Consider the following 22,149-nt stretch of genomic DNA (forward strand, 5'->3'; position numbering starts at 1 on the left):
CAAGGTCAATATGACATCAAGGTTATGAGGCCATAAGACTGAGGTATTCAGCCTATTGCGTCTGCTCCATCATTCAATATGATCATGGACGATAATAATCCTCAACTCCACTTTGCTGCCTTTTCCCTATAACCCTTGCTGCCCTTACTGATTACAAACCTGTCTATCTTAGCTTTGAATGTACTCAACAGCACTCTGTCATAAAGAATCCCTCAGATTCACTACCTTCTGAGAAAAAATTCCTCTTCATCTCTTTCCTAAAGGTGATCTCTTACTCTGTGAATATAGCCTCTGGTGCTAGACTCTTCCACAAGGGGAAACCACCTGTCCAAATCTACCACATCAAATCCCCAAGAACCTTCATGTTTCAATATGGTCTTCTCTCATTCTTCTGAATTCCAATGAATAATCACTAATAAAGACCAACAGTCCATTTGCCTCCTGTTGCCTACCGAACTCGGATGCTGAGTTTGTGTTTCATGCACAAGGACATCTAAATCCCTCTCTGCTGTATCTTTCTCCATTGGCACAAAATGCATAATCTTACATTTTCCCCCATTTGCCAAGGTTTCTGCTCACTCACTTTTATTTGCCTTCTCAATGTTTTTTGCTCAATATTCAAGTGGAAGCAATTCCTGTTCATCCTGTACTGAACACTGGGTAAGCAATCCGATAACTTAGCAACAGTGGAGGACTTAAGAGAGATGGCAGTAAGATAGAGCTGGGGATCATCAGCAGACACATGAAGACCAGTTTTGTGCTTTCAGGTGATGTCACAACAGGCAGTATGGAGATGAAGCAGAGACTAATCCTCAGGGTCACCAGTAGAAGCCATTGCTGGTGACTACCTGTCTATGGTTAGGTAGGTAAGAATGGAACCATATGAGAGCAGTCACACTTAGGTAGAAGACAGTGGACAGGCACTGGAGGAGGAAAATGTGTTAAAGGCTGCAGACAAGTCAGGAAGGACAAGATTAAAGTTACAAGAGTAAATGTCTGTCACAGTTACAGTGTGACACTGAGCTACATAAAGAGCATGTCATAGAAGGAAAAAGAGGCTGAAGTACAGAGGGAAGACAGTCAGGACTTATAACCTAGATGGCTGAAGGCATGGCAGCCAATCATGCAGTGAATAAAAACTGGGAAATACAAGTGTCCAGAATTGGAAGAACTCAAAAACAGAAATTGCTGGAAAAAGTCAGCAAACCTGGGAGCATCTGTAAACAGAAAGCAGAGTTAATCTTTCACGTCCAAAGACATTTCTTCAGAACTCTGAAGTGAAGAACTGAAGAAGGGTCACTGTACCCAAAATGTTAATTCTGCTTTCCTTCCACAGATGCTGCCATCTCCTCTGAGTTTTTCCAGCAATTTCTGTGTTAGTTTCAGATTTTCAGTATCCACAGTTCTTTGGGTTTTTATGTTAAAATATCTTGAATGTTTTTGTTTTAATTCATTCGGGGGTGTGGGTGTCGCTGGGCCAACATTTACTGCCCATCACTAATTACCCTGGAGAATATGCGGGTGAGCTACCATCTTGAATCATTATAATCCTTGGGGTGTAGGTATGCCCACAGTGCTGTTGGGGGGGGGAGAGAGATTTAAGCGGTGAAGCTTGTTATGACACAGGGAGCATCACTGGAATCTGTGAAAATTTGAGAGGCCAAGAACTATCCCAAATGTGTGGGATAAGTGTGGAAAAGTGTGGACGTAGTAGGGTTGTTGTAATGGGGGACTTTAACTTTCCCAATATTGATTGGAACCTCCTTCGAGCAGAAGATTTGAATGGAGCTGTTTTTCTAAGGTGTGTTCAGGAGGGTTTCCTAACTCAGTAAGTTGACAGGCCGACGAGGGGAGAGGCCATTCTAGACGGTGCTCGGCAATGAGCCGGGGCAGGTATCAGATCTTGTGGTGGGAGAGCATTTTGGTGATAGTGACCACAACTGCCTCACATTCTACATAGCTAGGGAGAAGGAGAAGATTAGGCAAAATGGGAGGATATTTAACTGGGGAAGAGGAAACTATGATGCGATTAGACATGAGTTAGGAAGCATGGATTGGGAGCAATTGTTCCACGGTAAAGGCACGATAGACATGTGGAGACTGTTTAAGGAACAGTTGTTGCAAGTGATGAATAAATATGTTCCTCTGAGACAGGCAAGAAGGAGTAAGATAAAGGAACCTTGGATGACGAGAGCGGTGGAGCTTCTCGTCAAAAGGAAAAAGGTAGCTTACGTAAGGTGGAGGAAGCTAGGGTCAAGCTCAGCTCTAGAGGATTACAGGCAGGCAAGGAAGGAGCTTAAAAGTGATCTGAGGAGAGCCAGGAGGGGGCACAAGAAAGGCTTGGCAGAACGGATTAGGGAGAACACAAAGGCATTTTACACTTATGTGAGGAATAAGAGAATGGTCAAAGAAAGAGTAGGCCCGATCAGGGATAGCATAGGGAATTTGTGTGAGGAGTCTGAGGAGGTAGGGGAAGCCCTAAATGAGTTTTTTGCTTCTGTCTTTACGAAAGAAACGAACTTTGTAGTGAATGAAACCTTTGAAGAGAAGGTGTGCATGCTGGAATGGATAGAGATAGAGGAAGCTGATGTGCTGAGAATTTTGTCAAACATTAAGATTGACAAGTCGCCAGGCCCGGACCAGATTTGTCCTCGGCTGCTTTGGGAAACGAGAAATGCGATTGCTTCACCACTTGCGAAGATCTTTTCATCCTCGCTCTCCACTGGAGTCGTACTGAGGACTGGAGAGGGGCAAATGTAATTCCTCTCTTCAAGAATGGAAAAAGGGAAATCCCCGGCAATTACAGACCAGTAAGTCTCACGTCTGTCATCTGTAAGGTGTTAGAAAGGATTCTGAGGGATAGGATTTATGACCATCTGGAAGAGCATGGCTTGATTAAATGCAGTCAACATGGCTTTGTGAGGGGCAGGTCACGCCTCACAAACCTTATCGAGTTCTTTGAGGATGTGACTAGAAAAGTTGATGAGTGTCGAGCTGTGGATGTGGTGTATATGGACTTCAGCAAGGCATTTGACAAGGTTCCCCATGGTAGGCTCATTCAGAAGGTCAGGAGGAATGGGATTCAGGGGAACATAGCTGTCTGGATACAGAATTGGCTGGCCAACAGAAGACAGCGAGTGGTAGTTGAAGGAAAATATTCTGCCTGGAAGTCTGTGGTGAGTGGTGTTCCACAGGGCTCTGTCCTTGGGCCTCTATTGTTTGTAATTTTTATTAATGACTTGGATGAGGGGATTGAAGGATGGGTCAGCAAGTTTGCAGATGACACAAAGGTTGGAGGTGTCGTTGACAGTATAGAGGGCTGTTGTAGTCTGCAGCGGGACATTGACAGGATGCAGAGATGGGCTGAGAGGTGGCAGATGGAGTTCAACCTGGATAAATGCGAGGTAATGCATTTTGGAAGGTGGAATTTGAAAGCTGAGTACAGGATTAAGGATAGGATTCTTGGTAGTGTGGAGGAACAGAGGGATCTTGGGGTGCAGGTACATAGATCCCTTAAAATGGCCACCCAAGTGGAAAGGGTTGTTAAGAAAAATATGGTGTTTTGGCTTTCATTAACAGGGGGATTGAGTTTAAGAGTCGTGAGATCTTGTTGCAGCTCTATAAAACTTTGGTTAGACTGCACTTGGAATACTGCATCCAGTTCTGGTCGCCCTATTATAAGAAAGATGTGGATGCTTTGGAGCGGGTTCAGAGGAGGTTTACCAGGATGCTGCCTGGACTAGAGGGCTTATCTTATAAGGAAAGGTTGACTGAGCTCGGACTTTTTTCATTGGAGAAAAGGAGGAGAAGAGGGGACCTAATTGAGGTATACAAGGTAATGAGAGGCATAGATAGAGTCGATAGCCAGAGACTATTTCCCAGGGCAGAAATAACTAACACGAGGGGTCATAGTTTTAAGCTGGTTGGAGGAAAGTATAGAGGGGATGTCAGAGGCGGGTTCTTTACACAGAGAGTTGAGAGAGCATGGAATGCGTTGCCAGCAGCAGTTGTGGAAGCAAGGTCATTGGGGACATTTAAGAGACTCCTCGACATACATATGGTCACAGAAATTCGAGGGTGCATACATGAGGATCAGTGGTCGGCACAACATCGTGGGCTGAAGGGCCTGTTCTGTGCTGTACTGTTCTATGTTCTGTGTCACTATTTAAAGTAAAAATTAACAACTTTATTTCTTAAAGTATAACAGAGAATAATCTCCCTCCCTAACAACTATTTACGACTCCTTTCTCTAACCTATTTTTTACCTTCCCCTTCCACAATACTAGACTGATAAAACCCCTGCTTAAGATTTATCAAATATTCAAATTTCAAAACCAGCCTGCTGACAAATCTTCTCTTTATATCTTTCTCGGTCTTCTTTTCTTCTTAGGAATTTCTGTTTCACAGGTCACTGATCGATAAAGGTACCTTTAAGAGAGCTATTCTGCGGGCAGTCTGCATATGTTGGTGGCTTGGCAGTTCTCTCTCAACTATTCAACTTCTCCCGGTCTTAAACCTCAAAGCATCGGATTGTGTCATTGGCTTTTAATACCATCAATATACTAAATTCAAACTGGATTGGAGTGGAGTATAATTTAAACGATTCGCCACATTCAAATTCGTTTTTGTCTCCAAGCAACCAGCTACTATAACTGCTGAACCAAAAGATTACATTCTATCTTGCTCAGAACACTTGGTGCTGCCAGGTAGTTCTGCTAGCTTTTTAACTCTCTTAAAAGGTACAGGATACTTCTACACCTTCATAACAAGGTAAAGTGATATATTTCGATATCAGGATGATATGTGACTCTGACAGAAACTTGCAGGTGTTGGTGTCTCCATACATATGCTGTTCTGTCCTTTTAGAGGGAAGTGCTTATGGGTTTGGAAGGTGCTGTCATAGATGATGAGTTGCAACACAGGAGATTATTACACAAATAAGTTGGGGTACGGCAATGGAAGGATTTGAAAACAAGGATGAGAATTTTTAAAGTGAGGTTCTGCTTAGCCAGGAGTTAAAATAATCACGGAAGACCAAGGCAAAGCATGCGAGCAGCAGAGTTAAGGATTGAGCTCAGATTTATAGTGAAAGATGGAAGGCAAACATGCAGAGCCTCTGTTGCCTGCTTCATCAGCTCCAACCTTCCAAATGTAGAAGTTGTGGGATCAAGTCCCATTACAGAATTGTCTAGGATGGCCCTTCAATATTGTATTGCCAAAGGTGGCCTTGTCAGAGAAAATATTAGACTGTTACATTCATTACAATTCACAATAATTCATCATTTGTCATGAATTATTTTGATGTTTCTGAGAGCTGAGACAATATCCCAAGTACAAACAACATTTTTGCTTGGCACTCTGTGCAACTCACTGCTCTACTGTGAAAATGGAGATACAGGCAGCAAATACTGTAATAATATCTGTATATTCACCGGTGAAAGAGCTGAGATCACATCAACTTATTTACCTGCATGAGGCATGATGGCATAAGTGAACTGATGATGGTCCATATCAGCCGTGGCATCTGGTGCCTTGGGAGCTCGCAAGCTGTAAATAAAGACAAAAGCATGAAGGCGGCTGGTGGATTGGAAAGTCACCGGACATTCTCAATAATTAACTACAGAAGCATACACATTTGAAACACTGAACATACCATTTGTGGTGTCTGAATCTAGGTTTGATATCTGAAGCCATCTATCTACTTTCCCACACCTCTGCTGACATCAGATGTCTAAAATAACTTCTATAAATGCAATGCTGATTCCATCACTGTACAATTACAGAGGAGATACCATCATCCAGTACAGCTAGAGCAGATCTACCATGTTATACAGAGAAGATAACATCACCGTATACAGAAACAGAGCAGATGCTATCAGCCCATACAGTCACAGATCAGATACCTTTATCCAGTAAAGACACAGAGCAGATACTGTCACCCCAGACAAATACAGAGAACTAGAACCCCATATAAATAGAGAAAATACTATCATCTCATGCAGAAACAGATTCCATCACTCTGCATAGATACAAAACAGATCCATCATACTATACAGATACAGAGTGGATACCATCAGGCTGTACAGACAGAGAGCAGATACCATCATTCCAAACAGATTCAGAGCAGATACCATCATTCCAAACAGATTCAGAGCAGATGCCATTAGCCTGTACAGGCACAGGGCAGATAAAGAGTATCACCTCACACCGATAATGAGAATTTACCCACCACCCCCACACAGGACACATAATATTTGCTTTTATATAATGCTTCACCTTGTTGAATCCTCGAGCAGTACTTCAGAAGAAACTTATTGTGTGAATCACAGTGTGAAAGAATTTTGAATATCTATCTTAATCATGGATTAGGTTAACAATGGCCTATTTCAATTCTTTTTACTTATTTATAGACAATGTTGTCTAGTGCTGTAGTGGTGGCTCCTGATGCCATTCAACTGCTTAGCATAACAATCAATGATACAAAACACAGACGTGCCCACATTCTCTCTGATGCAGAGGTGCCAGTGTTGGACTGGGGTGGACAAAGTTAAAAATCATACTTTGGAGATCCAAGTTGGCGGCGACGCAGCAAGTCTGAGTCTATAGTGTTCCTCCCAAGACTTGGGCAAAATGGTCCACCCGCCTTCACCATACTTACCAAATCATTTAAAATTGTTTTTACTGAATGTAATTAATTGCTCTGTACTAAATTTAAACAGGGAGAAAGTGAGGACTGCAGATGCTGGAGATCAGAGCTGAAAATGTGTTGCTGGAATAGTGGAGCATCCAATGAGCAGGAGAATCGACGTTTTAGGCATAATAATTTAAAACTTTTTTTAGAAATTAATTCAGGTACGGCTAGCAACCATCAATGATGTGGGAGACCATCAAAGCTTACGCACGAGGTTTGATCATTTCATAGTCAGCGACCCAGAAAAAATTAAAGGGAGAACAACAGCGTCTGCTCGAACCTCGCTGAACGGCGGCTGAAACAGCATACACTGACAGACCTTCTATTATTAAATTACAAAGGATTACGGGCCTTAGGACAGCTCTGAACACCATGCTTACACACGGCTAAGAGGGAAATATTATTTGCAAAACAAAGGTTGTATGAATTTGGCGATAAACCTGGTAGATACTTAGCATTTCTCACAAAGGAAAAAAGGCCCCTCAAACTATCACGTCTATCAAGGAAAGTACGGGTACTCTGACTCATGATCATAAAAGGATTAATGCAATCTTTAGAAAATTTTATTTATATAAATCGCAGGATTGCGAAGACAGAACTAGGAGGATGCAGTCATTTTTTAAAAATCTGACCTTTCCGGACCTAAGAACAGGTATCGGTCCTGAATGCTCCCCTAACAAGCCAAGAAATACTTGAAAAATCAGGCAACTTCAGAGCAGTAAGGCCCCTGGCCCAGATGGCTTTCAAGCTGAATTCTATAAAGAATTTACAGGAATATTGGCTGGTCCACTTATGGACATGTATAACTACTCATACAGTCAGGGCTGTCTCCCGTCTTCGCTGAAAGAGGCAAATATCTCTCTCATTCTCAAAAATGGAAAGGACCCAGAAGATTGCGCGTCATACAGACCAATATCCTTGTTAAATGTAGATTTTAAAATTCTTTCTAAAACGTTAGCATTGAGGCTAGAAAGGGTATTGCCATACATCATAAAGGAGGATCAGACAGGGTTTATTAAGGGCCGTAGATCATCCAATAATGTTAGAAGGGTTTTGAATGTGATTCAAGCCTGCCATCAGGGAAAGATACCAGGAGTAATAGTCTCAGAAAAGGCATTCGACAGGGTTGAATGTTCATATCTGTTTTACACATTGGAAAGGTTTGGCGTTGAAAAAGTGTTTGCCAAATGGGTCTCAACACTATATAATGATCCCAAAGCAATTATGATTACCAATGATTAGGCTCGGATAGCTTCAGTGTGGGTAGGGGCTGCCGTCAGGGATGTCCTCTCTCACCATTGCTATTTACGCTAATAATCGAGCCACTAGCAGAAGCTATACGGACTGATCCTAATATAACGGCCCCGAGGATTGGTATAGGTAAACATAAAATTAGCCTTAATGCAGATGATGTTCTCCTATTCCTCAGTAATCCCCTGATGTCCGTGCCTCGCTTAATCCAAGTGATTAATACATTTAGTGCATTTTCAGGCTATAAAATTAATTTTTCAAAATCAGAGGCTATGCCAATGGGCTGGTATATCCCACCTATCGGACGGATCCCACTTTCCCTTTCGGTGGTCCCTGGAGGGTTTCTTATATTTAGGCATTTTTATCACCCCAGTATTTGGCCAGTTAATACAAGGCTAACTTTGTGCATTTAGTAGAGAGGATAAGGCAGGACCTCCAGCAATGGGGAGGCCTTCCAATTTCCTGGTCAGGTAGAATAGCACTAATTAAAATGAAATGTCCTGCCCCGTCTCCTATACCCTATGAGAATGCTTCCGGTGATGATGCAGAGACTGGCACTACGTAAATTGTGTGGCTAGCTGGGTTCCTTCATCTGGAATTGTACACGGCCCCTCATTAAGCTGAAGAAGCTACAGCTTCCACAGGCAAGGGGAGGTCTGGATTTCCCAGATTTTAGGAAATATCAGTTAAGTTCCCTATTAAGTTACATAGCCGATTGGGTCTTGTCTGACCCGCAATCAATCTGGCTGGACATCAAGGCTTCTCAAGTAAAATGCCCACTTATTAACCTCTTATTTTCAGACAAAAGGAAAATCATCACGGATCAATGTAAAAACCCTATAATACTAAACACAATTAAAGCTTGGAATATAATGCGGCAAAATGAAGGCAATTCACATAAAACATCCCCTTATACTCCGATAGTGGGGGCTTACAGATGCCACTTTCAAACTCTGGAGATCCAGGGGTATCTTCTGTTTAGGAGATCTGTTTAAGGAAGTGGTCCTGATGTCTTTTGAACATCTGCATCAGAAATTTGGATTACCTAATGGAGATCTCTTTTGATACTTCCAAATTCGAGATTACATACAGAAGAAGACGACGCTATTAGGTAGTCTTTATAAATCAGACAGAGAACGTAGAGTGTTATGGCCAATAGGGGTGCTTTCGGTCAGCACTCTATCATTTATTACATGATGAAGTATCAGAAGATATGGACAATCTGCTTAAAACATGGGAACAGGATTTGGGACTGGAAATCTCTATAGAAAGTGGAATGACATTTGGGAAAATGCCAGAAAAATCTCCATCTGCAACAGAACTCAGGCCATTCAATTGAAGATACTTCATAGGGCCCATATAGCACCGGACCGATTGGCAAAATTTAAGGCAGGAGCATCTCCAATGTGTCCCAAATGTAAAATAGAGGTGAGCACTCTTGCACATTGCTATGGACCTGTCATAAGATCTGTAGATATTGGACTAAAGTAGCAAATGCTCTGACAGAAATCTTGGGAACGGAAATTAGAGTGGACCCTGTATCTCTCCTTTTGGGCTTTTCGAACTCACCCTCCCTGGATGTGCACAGGAAGAGATTATTTTCCATTCGCTCTTTCTGTGCAAGGAAAAATATTTTGGTAAACTGGGTGGCTGAGGGCCCTCCTGGACTTTCGAATTGGCACAGATTAATCATGGAATGTATTCCCCTTGACTTCCTTACAAACATGGTGCACCAAAAAACTGAATTATTCCATAAAATATGGCAACCCTTCTTGAATTACATAAATACAGATATTTCAACCATTCTAACAAGGGCTTTTATTTAATTGAGATGGCGAACCTAGCTGGTCCGGGGCCCCTTGGGAGAGGAATCCCGCACGAATACAGGTTTTGTTACGATCTAATGTTAACACATTCCGAGCATGTACTTTACTACTCAATTTCTGTGTTATCCCTTGGTTTTTTTTCTTTTCTTGAATAATGTAAGAGATTTAATCATACACTCTGGTTAGTTGTAGGTTAGATTAGTTGTTAATTGAGTTTTGTCATTTTTTTCTCGGTATCTCTTCTTTTCTGTCTGATAGATTTTGGTTATTATTTATTTAAGATTTAATTGTATATCAATGTTTATACTTGGGTTTTTTTTATTTGTAGGGAAAAATGAGGACTACAGATGCTGGAGATCAGAGCTGAAAATGTGTTGCTGGAAAAGCGCAGCAGATCAGGCAGCATCCAAGGAGCAGGAGAATCGACGTTTCGGGCAATTTCCTGAAGAAGGGCTCATGCCCGAAACGTCAATTCTCCTGCTCCTTCGATGCTGCCTGACCTGCTGCGCTTTTCCAGCAACACATTTTCAGCTTTTTTTTAAATTTGTAAACTTGTAAAAACATGTTAAATTTTCAATAAAAATAGCTATATAAAAAAATCATACTTTAATCTGATGTAGTGTAATTTTTAACTTTGTCCACATTTTCTCTGACATACCAACAAACCAGGTACAACTGGTCACTGGCAAAGTCTTTTGATTTGTCAAGCCACTGACACTGCCTCCTCTATGTCAGTTAATCAATGAGTCCAGGATTAATTAGATTACTTACAGTGTGGAAACAGGCCTTTCTGCCCAACACGTCCACACCGACCTGCCGAAGCGTAACCCACCCAGACCCACTCCCCTACATTTACCCCTTCACCTAACACTACGGGCAATTTAGCGTGGCCAATTCGCCTAACCTGCACATTTTTTGGACTGTGGGAGGAAACCGGAGCACCCGGAGGAAACCCACGCAGACACGGGGAGAATGTGCAAACTCCACACAGTCAGTCGCCTGAGGTGGGAATTGAACTCGGGTCTCTGGCGCTGTGAGGCAACAGTGCTAATCACTGTGCCACCGTGCCGCCCACGGTAACAGGATATGGAGAATGTCTCATGGGAGAAATAAAGACTGTGTGCACGTACTAGACAACACAGAGACAGCTTTCATTTCTTGCTTCTTTGGAAATGGACTAATGGAAGTGGAAAAAAATCTGAATCAGGTTCAGGCACCACAGGATCAAGTTCTGAGGTTGTGACAGGACTGACCACAGGTGATAGTTTCACAAAGATCTCAACTCTGATTTTACAGGCCACCATGTCGAGACCTCTTTACTTGGAAAAGATTCAGAGGAAAGATTCAAGAATGATTTCTACCTTCAGGAGCCTTAGTTATTCAGACAGGCACCATTTACTGTCCAGCAGTGTGGACACAGGTGGTTTGATGGAGATTTATAGCGCAGGCAGCCCTGACAGCAGACTAATCCAATTTCTGTTAAAACTATTTCATTTGTTAAAGACATAGGGAAGACTAGGACATGCGTTTAAAGTACTCAAATGTGGGAAAGACTGATGTCAAGTGATGGTTTCTTTCCCAGTAAGTAGTGAGCTAGAACAGGAGCTAGAATTTGTGATGGGTGCTGACACTCTGCAATACCAGGTGGAAGTAGGTGCTGCAGATGCTGGAATCGTCCTGATAAAGGGCTTTTGCCCGAAACATCGATTTCCCTGCTCCTCGGATGCTGCCTGACCTGCTGTGCTTTTCCAGCACCACCTGATCTTGACTCTGCAAAACCAGCAAGAGGGAATTGGAGCAGCCCCTGCCAGGGACTGAGATTACACTGTAGTGCTCAGCCCATACAACTTCCTTGGACTAGTTCTGGTCACCTCAGGTAGTCAGAGTGGAATTTACTTTTTCTCCCTTATTATGTCATGCTTTTTTGCCTTTCCCAGGAGATTACATGGCTGCAGTGGACATAGCCATTGAGGACAGTGGCTTGTCATGACCTAGGTAATGCCTGTGGCTTCAATTAAACATTCCTGCCCCTCATTTACTTATCACAGAATTGTTACAGTGCAGAGGCCATTTGGCCCATTGTGCTTGCATAAACTCTCTGAATTTACTTAGTGCCATTCTTCCTAAAACCTCTCATGTTCTTCCTTTACAGATAACAATCTAATTCCCTTTTTGAATGCTTCAATCGGACCTGCCTCCATCACACTCTCAGGAAGTGCATTCCAGATCCTAATCACTAGCTGCATGGAGAGGTTTTTCCTCATGATACTTTGGCTTCTTTTACCAATTACTTTAAACCTGTGCACTCTTGTTTTCCCCCTCTACTCAGCCCATACCCTCATGGTTTTTTATATATATGCGCTGTGTTGTTAAAGAAACTTTTGACTTGCTATCTTGTTCATTCAAGATTTTCCTGCCTGATTCCATTATTCCTGAAACAACTAACCCAAATGCTCCTTGACGTTTTCAGAGTGATTTTGCCCAGAATCTGAGAATTCTGGAGGGGTCTTAAAAGTTTTCGTTTAATTCACTCATTAAAGTACAGATCTCAGTCCTCATCGGGTTGCTGTACTGACAGGTTTGAAAGTCTACAAAGATTTTGTGATGATTAAAATGCTGCATGAAATTGCACAATCAGCATGGGTCACAGAGTCAGTTCCTCATTCCAACTGCTGTGTCTGCACAGTGAATAGTGTGGGGAATACATCATACACACGCTGATGTTAAATAACTCACCATGATTTATAGTTGATATTGCATGGAACAGCAAAATATGGCTAATGTAGACTGTTTATAAATGTTACTAAGGAGGAATTTCTTTGCATGTTTAAACAATACAAATTGCTTCATCAGTCCTTTCATATTTCTTATACGAGGTGGAACTAAACCCCCAGGCCCCTGTTAAGATAATTTTCAAACCTATTCAATCAATTGCACCACAGGAGCATTTTATCAGATTCCTACTTATGTAACAAGAGCTGTTTCTTCATCTGAACATGCCTGCAGATTATGACAGCGCCACTTCCTTGACAGCAAAAAATCTCTAATTGTTATCAAGTACTTACAGGGATAGTGTCATTATGTTGCGATGAACTGAGTATCCATACTTGCAGTCATTGAGTATTGCTACACCGAAGCCATGCTCCGATAGATCAGCCCACTTGTGTCCCCAGACCTAGGAAATAAAAGCAAAATAATTTTCTACTGTGCTAGAGTAAAGCACCTTATTTCAGGATTGGAAACCCTTTTGGAATTTCCAACCTAAACCTCTTGATTCAAGAAAAGAGACAGGCTGGATTTACTGTGTCAGAGTCCAAGAGGAGGATGCTTTTCCATATCTCACTCGATTGAAACTCTGGTTGATCACTGGGTCGTAATCATCTCAATTAGAACACCCCGTCACTTTCGAAATTCAATGGAATACAAACTCAAAATCTAAAAATGTCCTCAAAGTGTAATTCTTTCACCCCAAGAACAATAGATTCATTTAAGGGAAAGTTGGCTGAGTACATAAGGAAGAAAGGAATAGGAGGCTATGAAAAAGGAAGTTCACAGCCAATAAACATCAGGAGGTGCTTAGATGGAGTACAAAAAGAGGAAAGGTTTCTATTCTTCCAAGGCGGGAGAACCACAACATTTAAAGCGACTGGCAAAAGAAGCAAAGGTTACATGAGAAAGAACATTTTTTAAACGCAGTGAGTGGCTAAACTCACCCGAGTGTATTGTGGAGGCAGATTCAATCATAATTTTCAAAGAGAATTGGATAAGCACCAGGAGATAGGAAAGGTGAGAAACAATTGCAAAGATCAGGTGGTTGGGTGGATGGACCAGTACTGACAACGGCTGAATAGCCTCTTTCTGTGCAGTAACAAGTCTATTATTCTGTGATTCTGAATAGTGGGACCACCTGGCCAGTTGTGTGCTGAACGTTATGTTTAACAAGAGATGCGCAGTGATCCCTGAATCTCCTTTCCCCAGTGGCATGTGCAGTTTCTACGGCAACATGAGAACTTAGCAGCATGGAGTGACCATCACTGGCAAAGCATGGGGCTGCATCAGTCAATCAGCAAGAACCAGAAAGCAGTAACTGAGTAGTAATGAACTTGGTGGGGAGCGCCTCTCCCTGATTCTCCTAACCCCTTCCCTGTTGAGAATGGTGGCTGTTTCCCAAAATAGTCTGCTTGGCAAGTGCTTTGTAGTGAGAAATTTGACAAAGTGCCACTCCCATTCCTTCATGGACTGTCAGCTAAATGCCCATTTCAACACCATATGGAAAAGAATGACACTAAACTGAATAGCATGCAATTTATTATCAGCTGTGGGAGTCGTGAACATGAATTGCTGAATAATGACAAAGAAAAACACATGACATGTACTCCCAGATGGCAAAAGCAACACCAAGGAAGCTTATTCAAACAGTTGTGGCACTCAGGTTTGAATGAGTTGGGCTGTGATGTCCCCACAGCCTGTAAGCACTCACTAACTAAATTCTCAAAAGAAGTATTAACAGTGCTGAACAATGAAAGAATGAGGGGTAAGAGGAGGGCTGGAGACTAATTCACCCAGATTTCAACAGGAAGGATGGAAATTGGATTGAAGATAAAAATTATCATAATGCTAGTAAAATGAGATAGCTAGTAATGGAACTGCAACAGGCTCCTCTCATGGTTGCAATGGTTCTACTGTTCTGCAACTTCTAGCCAACCCTGCTTCCAGCTGACTTCTTCAAAATGATCATTTTCAAAATTCAAGTTTTTGCTTAGGATCTTCACTAATCCATCCATAGCTGAAACCCTAATTCTCCTTCATTGCTATCTCCGGACTCAATTACTGAAATGCTATCATCTTGTCCCCTTTGTGAATTTAAGTTAATTCACAGTGTTTATGGGCGGCACGGTGGCACAGTGGTTAGCACTGCTGCCTCGCTGCGCCAGAGACCCGGGTTCAATTCCCGGCTCAGGCAATTGTGTGTGTGGAGTTTGCACATTCTCCCCGTGTCTGCGTGGGTTTCCTCCGGTCTCCTCCCACAGTCCAAAGACGTGCAGGTTAGTTGAATTGGCCATGCTAAATTGCCCGCAGTGTTAGGTGAAGGGGTAAATGGAGGGGAGAGGTTCTCGGTGGGTTGCTCTTTGGAGGGTCGGTGTGGACTTGTTGGGCCGAAGGGCCTGTTTCCACACTGTTAAGTAAATCTAAGTAAAATGGTTTCTCTCAAAAGACGTCAACTACTCTCACTAGATCAACGAGAATGCCCTAAAAAATAACAACATTGCAAAGGAGAAAGTACAGCTGCAGGTGATTGCAACAGCAGCAGGTGATTGCAATAGCAGCAGGTGACCTACCCGCCCTGGGAAACGGGTCCTGCCGCAGACCGAGAACAGCTTTTATCTTCTAAATATGTAGCTTTTTCCAACAGTGCTGAAACACTTCAGCCTAATTAGATCATGATCTAATTCATCTTCTTGCCAACATTCATGAATACCAATGATTGGAACTCACTTGTTTGGGAGACATATATGGCAACACAATTATGAAGCAACAAGTAATGGAGCAAAAATGCTTGAACTGTTCCTGAATGATCAACTAAGGCCACGGCCGAATACAGTGTTAAAATGGGAAACAATCAGCAGACATATGGAGCAGGCTAAGGCAACAACTGTCTCTCAAATCTGCAAAAGCTAACCAGAAGTTCCAACGAAGGCCAATAGCCCTGACTGTGAATATGACATATGAAAACAAGTCTGTGACTTAATCTCCAAGAGTACGCCCACATCCTGCCACATTAGAATGGAAAACATCTAAAAGAACACAAAATTACATCAGGAGTGGAATTTCAAACATTATCATCAGAAGAGTACCCCAATCTCTCTGCCAAATAAATGTTGATTTCTGAAACTATTTTCCAGCATTTGGATGCTATCACCCTCACCATTCAGGCCAAAATAAAACAGACATTCGAAATGTGAAAGCAAAGATTTCAGTACAATCTTACAGAGTTCAATCCTCTGCCATCCCTGTCTTTCTATCCCATAGAACAACATCAGATATTAAATGCTGCTTTGTAAATTTAGCCGAGGTTTGAATCCATGAAGAGAGGAATCCATTTGCGTATACTTTTCTTACAAGTTGTCAGCGGAATTACATTAACTCAGTTAGTACTTAACTTTCACAGTTTCCAGAAAATATTACCCCCACACATATTTCCCATGTGTGAGTGCCTGCTCGCTGGTGTCCTTTTAACACTGCATACTAAAAGGGAAGCGTGATGTGCTCTATAATTCTGAATGTATTCAAGGGGAGGAGGAGCATTATGGCTCATTGGTAGTGGTCCCTACCTTTGGGTCAGATGTATTTGATCATTTGTCTGATGATTAAAAGTATCTACCAAGGGAAGGTGTTGTCTCTCAAACCTCCATAAAACTGTTAGAGCTACATTTTATTGAATAGTGCCTCTACAATGCTTAAGCTGTTCTTGCTAATCAAAGCTTTTAGTTAAAACGTTAGACCAAAGGGAATTCAAAATCCAAGTGTTTCTCACAGGCTGCTTCTAGAACGAGAGATGCCAATAGATATGTAGATATTGGGAACACATGCTAATATGTACTGGTAAGGAGATGTCACAATTTCTGTATAATATTGAGGATTATAGGGTAGAACATGTGAATTTTATGGCATTATCTAAATGACACTGTTAATATTTTTATAAAGGAAGTACTGCTTCGCGTCTTGAATGGTTAAGTCCATTGCTTCAGTTGATGTACACTGATCATATTTGAGGTGTTTTTTGTATGTGGACAAATAGTATTTTGTATTACAGCATTAAGGAGATACAGTAGTTTTTACGGTATAGAAAAGGCCCTTCAGCTGATTGGATCTGCACTAGTTGTCAAGCATCTCTTGGGAGTTGCCACGTTTGCCAGCCTTTTAGGTAGTACCTGCCAAATTGAGCAAAGTTTTTTTTCCTCAAAGGAAAAGTTTCTCCCTATCTGTCCTATCTATGCTCCTCAACTTTGAACAACTCAATCAGATCCACCTTCAACCTTCTCTGCTTCAAGGAGAAAATACCCAGCCTATATTGTCTACCTTCATAGCTGAATTGCTCAAGTCCAGATAACATACCAGCTAATCTCCTCTGCATCCTCTTTAGTGCAATTGCATCCTTCCTATGATGTGATCACCAGAATTGCATGCAGTACTCCACTGCAGCCTAACTAATGTTATGGACAAAACCATCATAACCTTCTTACTCTTGTATTCAGTACCTTGACTAATAAAAGCAAATATCCCTTGGCCTTCTTAAACACCTTTTTCTATCTGATCTACTGACTTCCAGAATGTCTGGACCACACTAAAGTCCCTCTGATTCTCTGTACTTCCTATGGTTCGACCCCATTCGTACACTCCCCTTGCCTGGTTAGTCTTCCCAAAGTTGATCACCTTGCACTTTTCAGGGTTAAATTTCTTTTGCTGCCGTTCAATCCATCTGACCACCTAACTATATCATCCTGTAATCTAAATCTTTCCTCCATGCTGTTCACCACATTATCTGTTTTCTTGTTAAATGTAATGTTATTGATCATATTTGGTACATTTGTGTATAGATCATTAATGTACACTACAAGCAGTAAGGGACGCAGCACCAAACCATGTCTTGTGACAACAAATCCAGATTTACAGTCATAAAAACACCCTTCGACCATCAATCTCTGCTACTAAGCAAGTTTTGGATCCAATATGCCAAATAGCCTTGGATCCCATGGGCACTAGGAGACAGTGAGGACTGCAGATGCTGGGGATCAGAGCTTAAAAATGTGTTGCTGGAAAAGCGCAGCAGGTCAGGCAGCATCAAAGGAGAAGGAGAATCGACGTTTCGGGCATAAGCCCTTCTTCAGGAATGAGAAGGATGTGCCAAGCAGGCTAAAATAAAAGGTAGGGAGGAGAGATTTGAGGGAGGGGCGTTGGGAATGCGATAGGTGGAAGGAGGTTAAGGTGAGGGTGATAGGTTGGAGGGGGGGGGTGGGGGCGGAGAGGACGGGAAGAAGATTGCAAGTCAAGAAAGCGGTGCTGAGTCTGAGGGTTGGGACTGAGAAAAGGTGGGGGGAGGGGAAATGAGGAAGCTGGGGAAATCTGTATTCATCCCTTGTGGTTGGAGGGTTCCTAGGTGGGAAAGGAAGAAGCGGAGGGCTTTGAGGCCTTTTTCCTTTCCCGTCGAACCAACCAGTACCCTTCCACTGACACTCTCCTTCGACTGACTGAACTGGTCCTCACTCTTAACAACTTCTCCTTCCAATCCTCCCACTTCCTCCAAACCAAAGGAGGAGCCATGGGCACCCGCATGGGCCCTAGCTATGCCTGCCTCTTCATTGGATATGTGGAACAGTCCATCTTCCGCAGCTACACTGGCACCACCCCCACCTTTTCCTCCGCTACATTGATGACTGTATCGGCGCTACCTCGTGCTCCCACGAGGTGGTTGAACAGTTCATCCACTTTACTAACACCTTCCACCCCGACCTCAAATTTACCTGGACCGTCTCAGACTCCTCCCTCCCTTTCCTAGACCTCTCCATCTCTATCTCGGACGACCGACTCAACACGGACGTATACTATAAACCGACTTGACTCCCACAGCTACCTAGATTACACCTCCTCCCACCCTGCCCCCTGTAAAAACGCCATCCTATATTCCCAATTCCTTCGCCTTCGCCGCATCTGCTCCCAGGAGGACCAATTCCAATACTGAACAACCCTGATGGCCTCCTTCTTCATAGACCGCAATTTCCCCTCAGACGTGGTTGACGATGCTCTCCACCACATCTCCTCCACTTCCTGCACCTCTGCCCTTGAACCCCGCCCCTCCAACCGCCACCAGGACAGAACCCCATTAGTCCTCACCTACCACCCCACCAACCTCCAGATACATCGGATCATCGTTCGTCATTTCCGCCACCTCCAAACGGACCCCACCACCAAGGATATATTTCCCTCCCCACCCCTATCAGCGTTCCGGAAAGAACACTCCCTCCGCGACTCCGTCAGATCCACACCTCCGACCAACCCAACCTCCACTCCCAACCTTCCCCTGCAACCGCAAAAAATGCAAAACTTGCACCCGCACCTCCCCCCTCACTTCCCTCCAAGGCCCCAAGGGATCCTTCAACATCCATCACAAATTCACCTGCACCTCCACACACATCATTTACTGCAGCCGCTGCACCCGATGTGGCCTCCGAAACATTGCGGAGACAGGCCGCCTACTTGCAGAACGTTTCAGAGAAACCTCTGGGACACCCGCACCAATCAACCCAACCGCCCCATGGCTGAACACTTTAATTCACCCTCCCACTCCGCCAAGGACATGCAGTTCCGTGGCCTCCTCCATCCGCAGACCATGGCAACACGACGCCTGGAGGAAGAGCGACTCATCTTCCGCCTAGGAACCCTCCAACCACAAGGGATGAATACAGATTTCTACAGCTTCCTCATTTCCCCTCCCCCCACCTTTTCTCAGTCCCAACCCTCGGACTCAGCACCGCCTTCTTGACCTGCAATCTTCTTCCCGACCTCTCCGGCCTTTCACCCTCACCTGAACCTCCTTCCACCTATCGCATTTCCAACGCCCCTCCCCCAAGTCCCTTCTCCCTATCTTTTATTTTAGCCTGCTTGGCACACCCTCCTCATCCCATGGGCACTTACAGTCATAGTCAGAGAGATGTACAGCATGGAAACAGACCCTTCGGTCCAACCCGTCCATGCCAACCAGATATCCCAACCCAGTCTCACCTGCCAGCACCCGGCCCATATCCCTCCAAACCCTTCCTATTCATATACCCATCAAGATGCCTCTTAAATGTTGCCATTGTACCAGCCTCCACCACATCCTCTGGCAGCTCATTCCATACACGTACCACCCTCTACGTAAAAACGTTGCCCCTTACGTTGCCCCTCTAGTTCTGGACTCCCAGACCTCAGGGAAAAGACTTTATCTACTTACCTTTTCCATGCCCCTCATAATTTTGTAAACCTCGAGAAGGTCACCCTCAGCCTCCGACACTCCAGGGAAAACACCCCCAGCCTACTCAGCCTTTCGCTATAACTCAGATCCTCCAACCCTGGCAACATCCTTGTAAATCTTTTCTGAACCCTTTCAAGTTTCACAACATCTTTCCGATAGGAAGGAGACCAGAACTGCACGCAATATTCCAACAGTGGCCTAACCAATGTCCTGTACAGCTGCAATATGACCTCCCAACTCCTGTACTAGTACTCTGACCAATAAAGGAAAGCATACCAAATACCTTCTTCAGTATCCTATCTACCTGCGATTCCACTTTCAAGGAGCTATGAACCTGCACTCCAAGGTCTCTTTGTTCAGCAACACTCCCTCGGACTTTACCAATAAGTGTATAAGTCATGCTAAGATTTGCTTTCCCAAAATGCAGCACCTCGTATTTATCTGAATTAAACTCCATCTGCCACTTCTCAGCTCATTGGCCCATTTGGTCCAGATCCTGTTGTAATCTGAGGTAACCCTCTTTGCTGTCCACTACACCTCCAATTTTGGTGTCATCTGCAAACTTACTAACTGTACCTCTTATGCTCGCATCCAAATCATTTATGTAAATGACAAAAAGTAGAGGGCTCAGCACCGATCCTGGTGGCACTCCACTGGTCACAGGCCTCCAATCTGAAAAACCCTCCATCACCACCCTCTGTCTTCTACCTTTGAGCCAGTTCTGTATCCAAATGGCTAGTTCTCCCTGTATTCCGTGAGATCTAACTTTGCTAATCAGTCTCCCATGGGGAACCTCATCGAACGCCTTACTGAAGTCCATATAGATCACATCTACTGCTCTGCCCTCATCAATCTTCTTTGTTACTTCTTCAAAAAACTCAATCAAGTTTGTGAGACATGATTTCCCACGCTATGTTGACTATCCCGAATCAGTCCTTGCCTTTCCAAATACATGTACATCCTGTCCCTCAGGATTCCCTCCAACAACTTGCCCACCACCGATGTCAGACTCATTGGTCTATAGTTCCCTGACTTGTCTTTACCGCCTTTCTTAAACAGTGGCACATTAGCCAACCTCAAGTCTTCCGGCACTTCACCTGTGACTATCGATGATACAAATATCTCAGCAAGAGGCCCAGCAATCACTTCTCTAGCTTCCCATAGAGTTCTCGGGTACACCTGATCAGGTCCTGGTGATTTATCCACCTTTAACCGTTTCAAGACATCCAGCATTCCCTCCTCTGTAATCTGGACATTTGGCAAGATGTCACCATCTATTTCCCTACAGTCTATATCTTCCATATCCTTTTCCACAGTAAATACTGATGCAACATATTCATTTAGTATCTCCCCCATTTTCTGTGGCTCCACACAAAGGCCGCCTTGCTGATCTTTGAGGGGTCCTATTCTCTCCCTAGTTACCCTTTTGTCCTTAATATATTTGTAAAAACTCTTTGGATTCTCCTTAGTTGTATTTGCCAAAGCTATCTCATGTCCCAGTTTTGCCCTCCTGATTTCCCTCTTAAGTATACTCCTACTTCCTTTATACTCTAAGGATTCACTCGATCTATCCTGTCTATACCTGACATATGCTTCCTTCTTTTTCTTAACCAAACCGTCAATTTCTTTAGTCATCCAACATTCCCTATAACTACCAGCCTTCCCTTTCACCCTGACAGGAATATACTTTCTCTGGAGTCTTGTTATCTCATTTCTGAAGACTTCCCATTTTCCAGCCATCCCTTTATCTGCGAACATCTGCCTCCAATCAGCTTTCAATAGTTCTTCAAAATTGGCCTTTCTCCAATTTAGAACTTCAACTTTTAGATCCGGTCTATCCTTTTCCATCACTATTTTAAAACTAATAGAATTATGGTGGCTGGCCCCAAAGTGCCCCCCACTGATACCTCAGTCACCTGCCCTGCCTTATTTCCCAACAGTAGGTCAAGTTTTGCACCTTCTCTAGTAGGTACAACCACATACTGAATCAGAAAATTGTCTTGTACACACTTAAGAAATTCCTCTCCATCTAAACCTTTAACACTATGGCAGTCCCAGTCGATGTTTGGAAAGTTAAAATCCCCTACCATAACTAGCCTATTAATCTTACAGATAGCGGAGATCTCCTTACAAGTTTGTTTCTCAATTTCCCTCTGACTATTGGGGGGGGTCTATAATACAATCCCAATAAGGTGATCATCCCTTTCTTATTTCTCAATTCCACCCGAATAACTTCCCCGGATATATTTCCGGGAATATCCTCCCTCAGCACAGCTGTAATGCTATCCCTTATTAAAAATGCCACTCCCCCTCCTCTTGCCTCCCTTTCTATCCTTCCTGTAGCATTTGTATCCTGGAACATTAAGCTG

The 22,149-nt window shown here is 43.3% G+C and overlaps 1 protein-coding gene across 2 annotated transcripts in view; it reads right to left on the minus strand.

The window, feature by feature from the left end:
• man2c1 (mannosidase, alpha, class 2C, member 1) overlaps positions 1 to 22,149 on the minus strand; it is a 125,352-nt gene that overhangs the window by 6,457 nt on the left and 96,746 nt on the right. For both annotated transcript variants that reach the window (XM_043680528.2, XM_043680529.2), the window contains 2 exons: positions 12,834 to 12,943; positions 5,468 to 5,547 (listed from right to left, as the gene is read on the minus strand). In XM_043680528.2, coding sequence (XP_043536463.2) covers positions 5,468 to 5,547; positions 12,834 to 12,943 — 190 coding nt within the window. The remainder of the gene's footprint in view (positions 1 to 5,467; positions 5,548 to 12,833; positions 12,944 to 22,149) is intronic.

The sequence above is a fragment of the Chiloscyllium plagiosum genome, unplaced genomic scaffold, assembly GCF_037043375.1.
Source record: "Chiloscyllium plagiosum isolate Xiang-an unplaced genomic scaffold, Cpla_swu_hap1 HiC_scaffold_42, whole genome shotgun sequence".
Taxonomy (NCBI): domain Eukaryota; kingdom Metazoa; phylum Chordata; class Chondrichthyes; order Orectolobiformes; family Hemiscylliidae; genus Chiloscyllium; species Chiloscyllium plagiosum.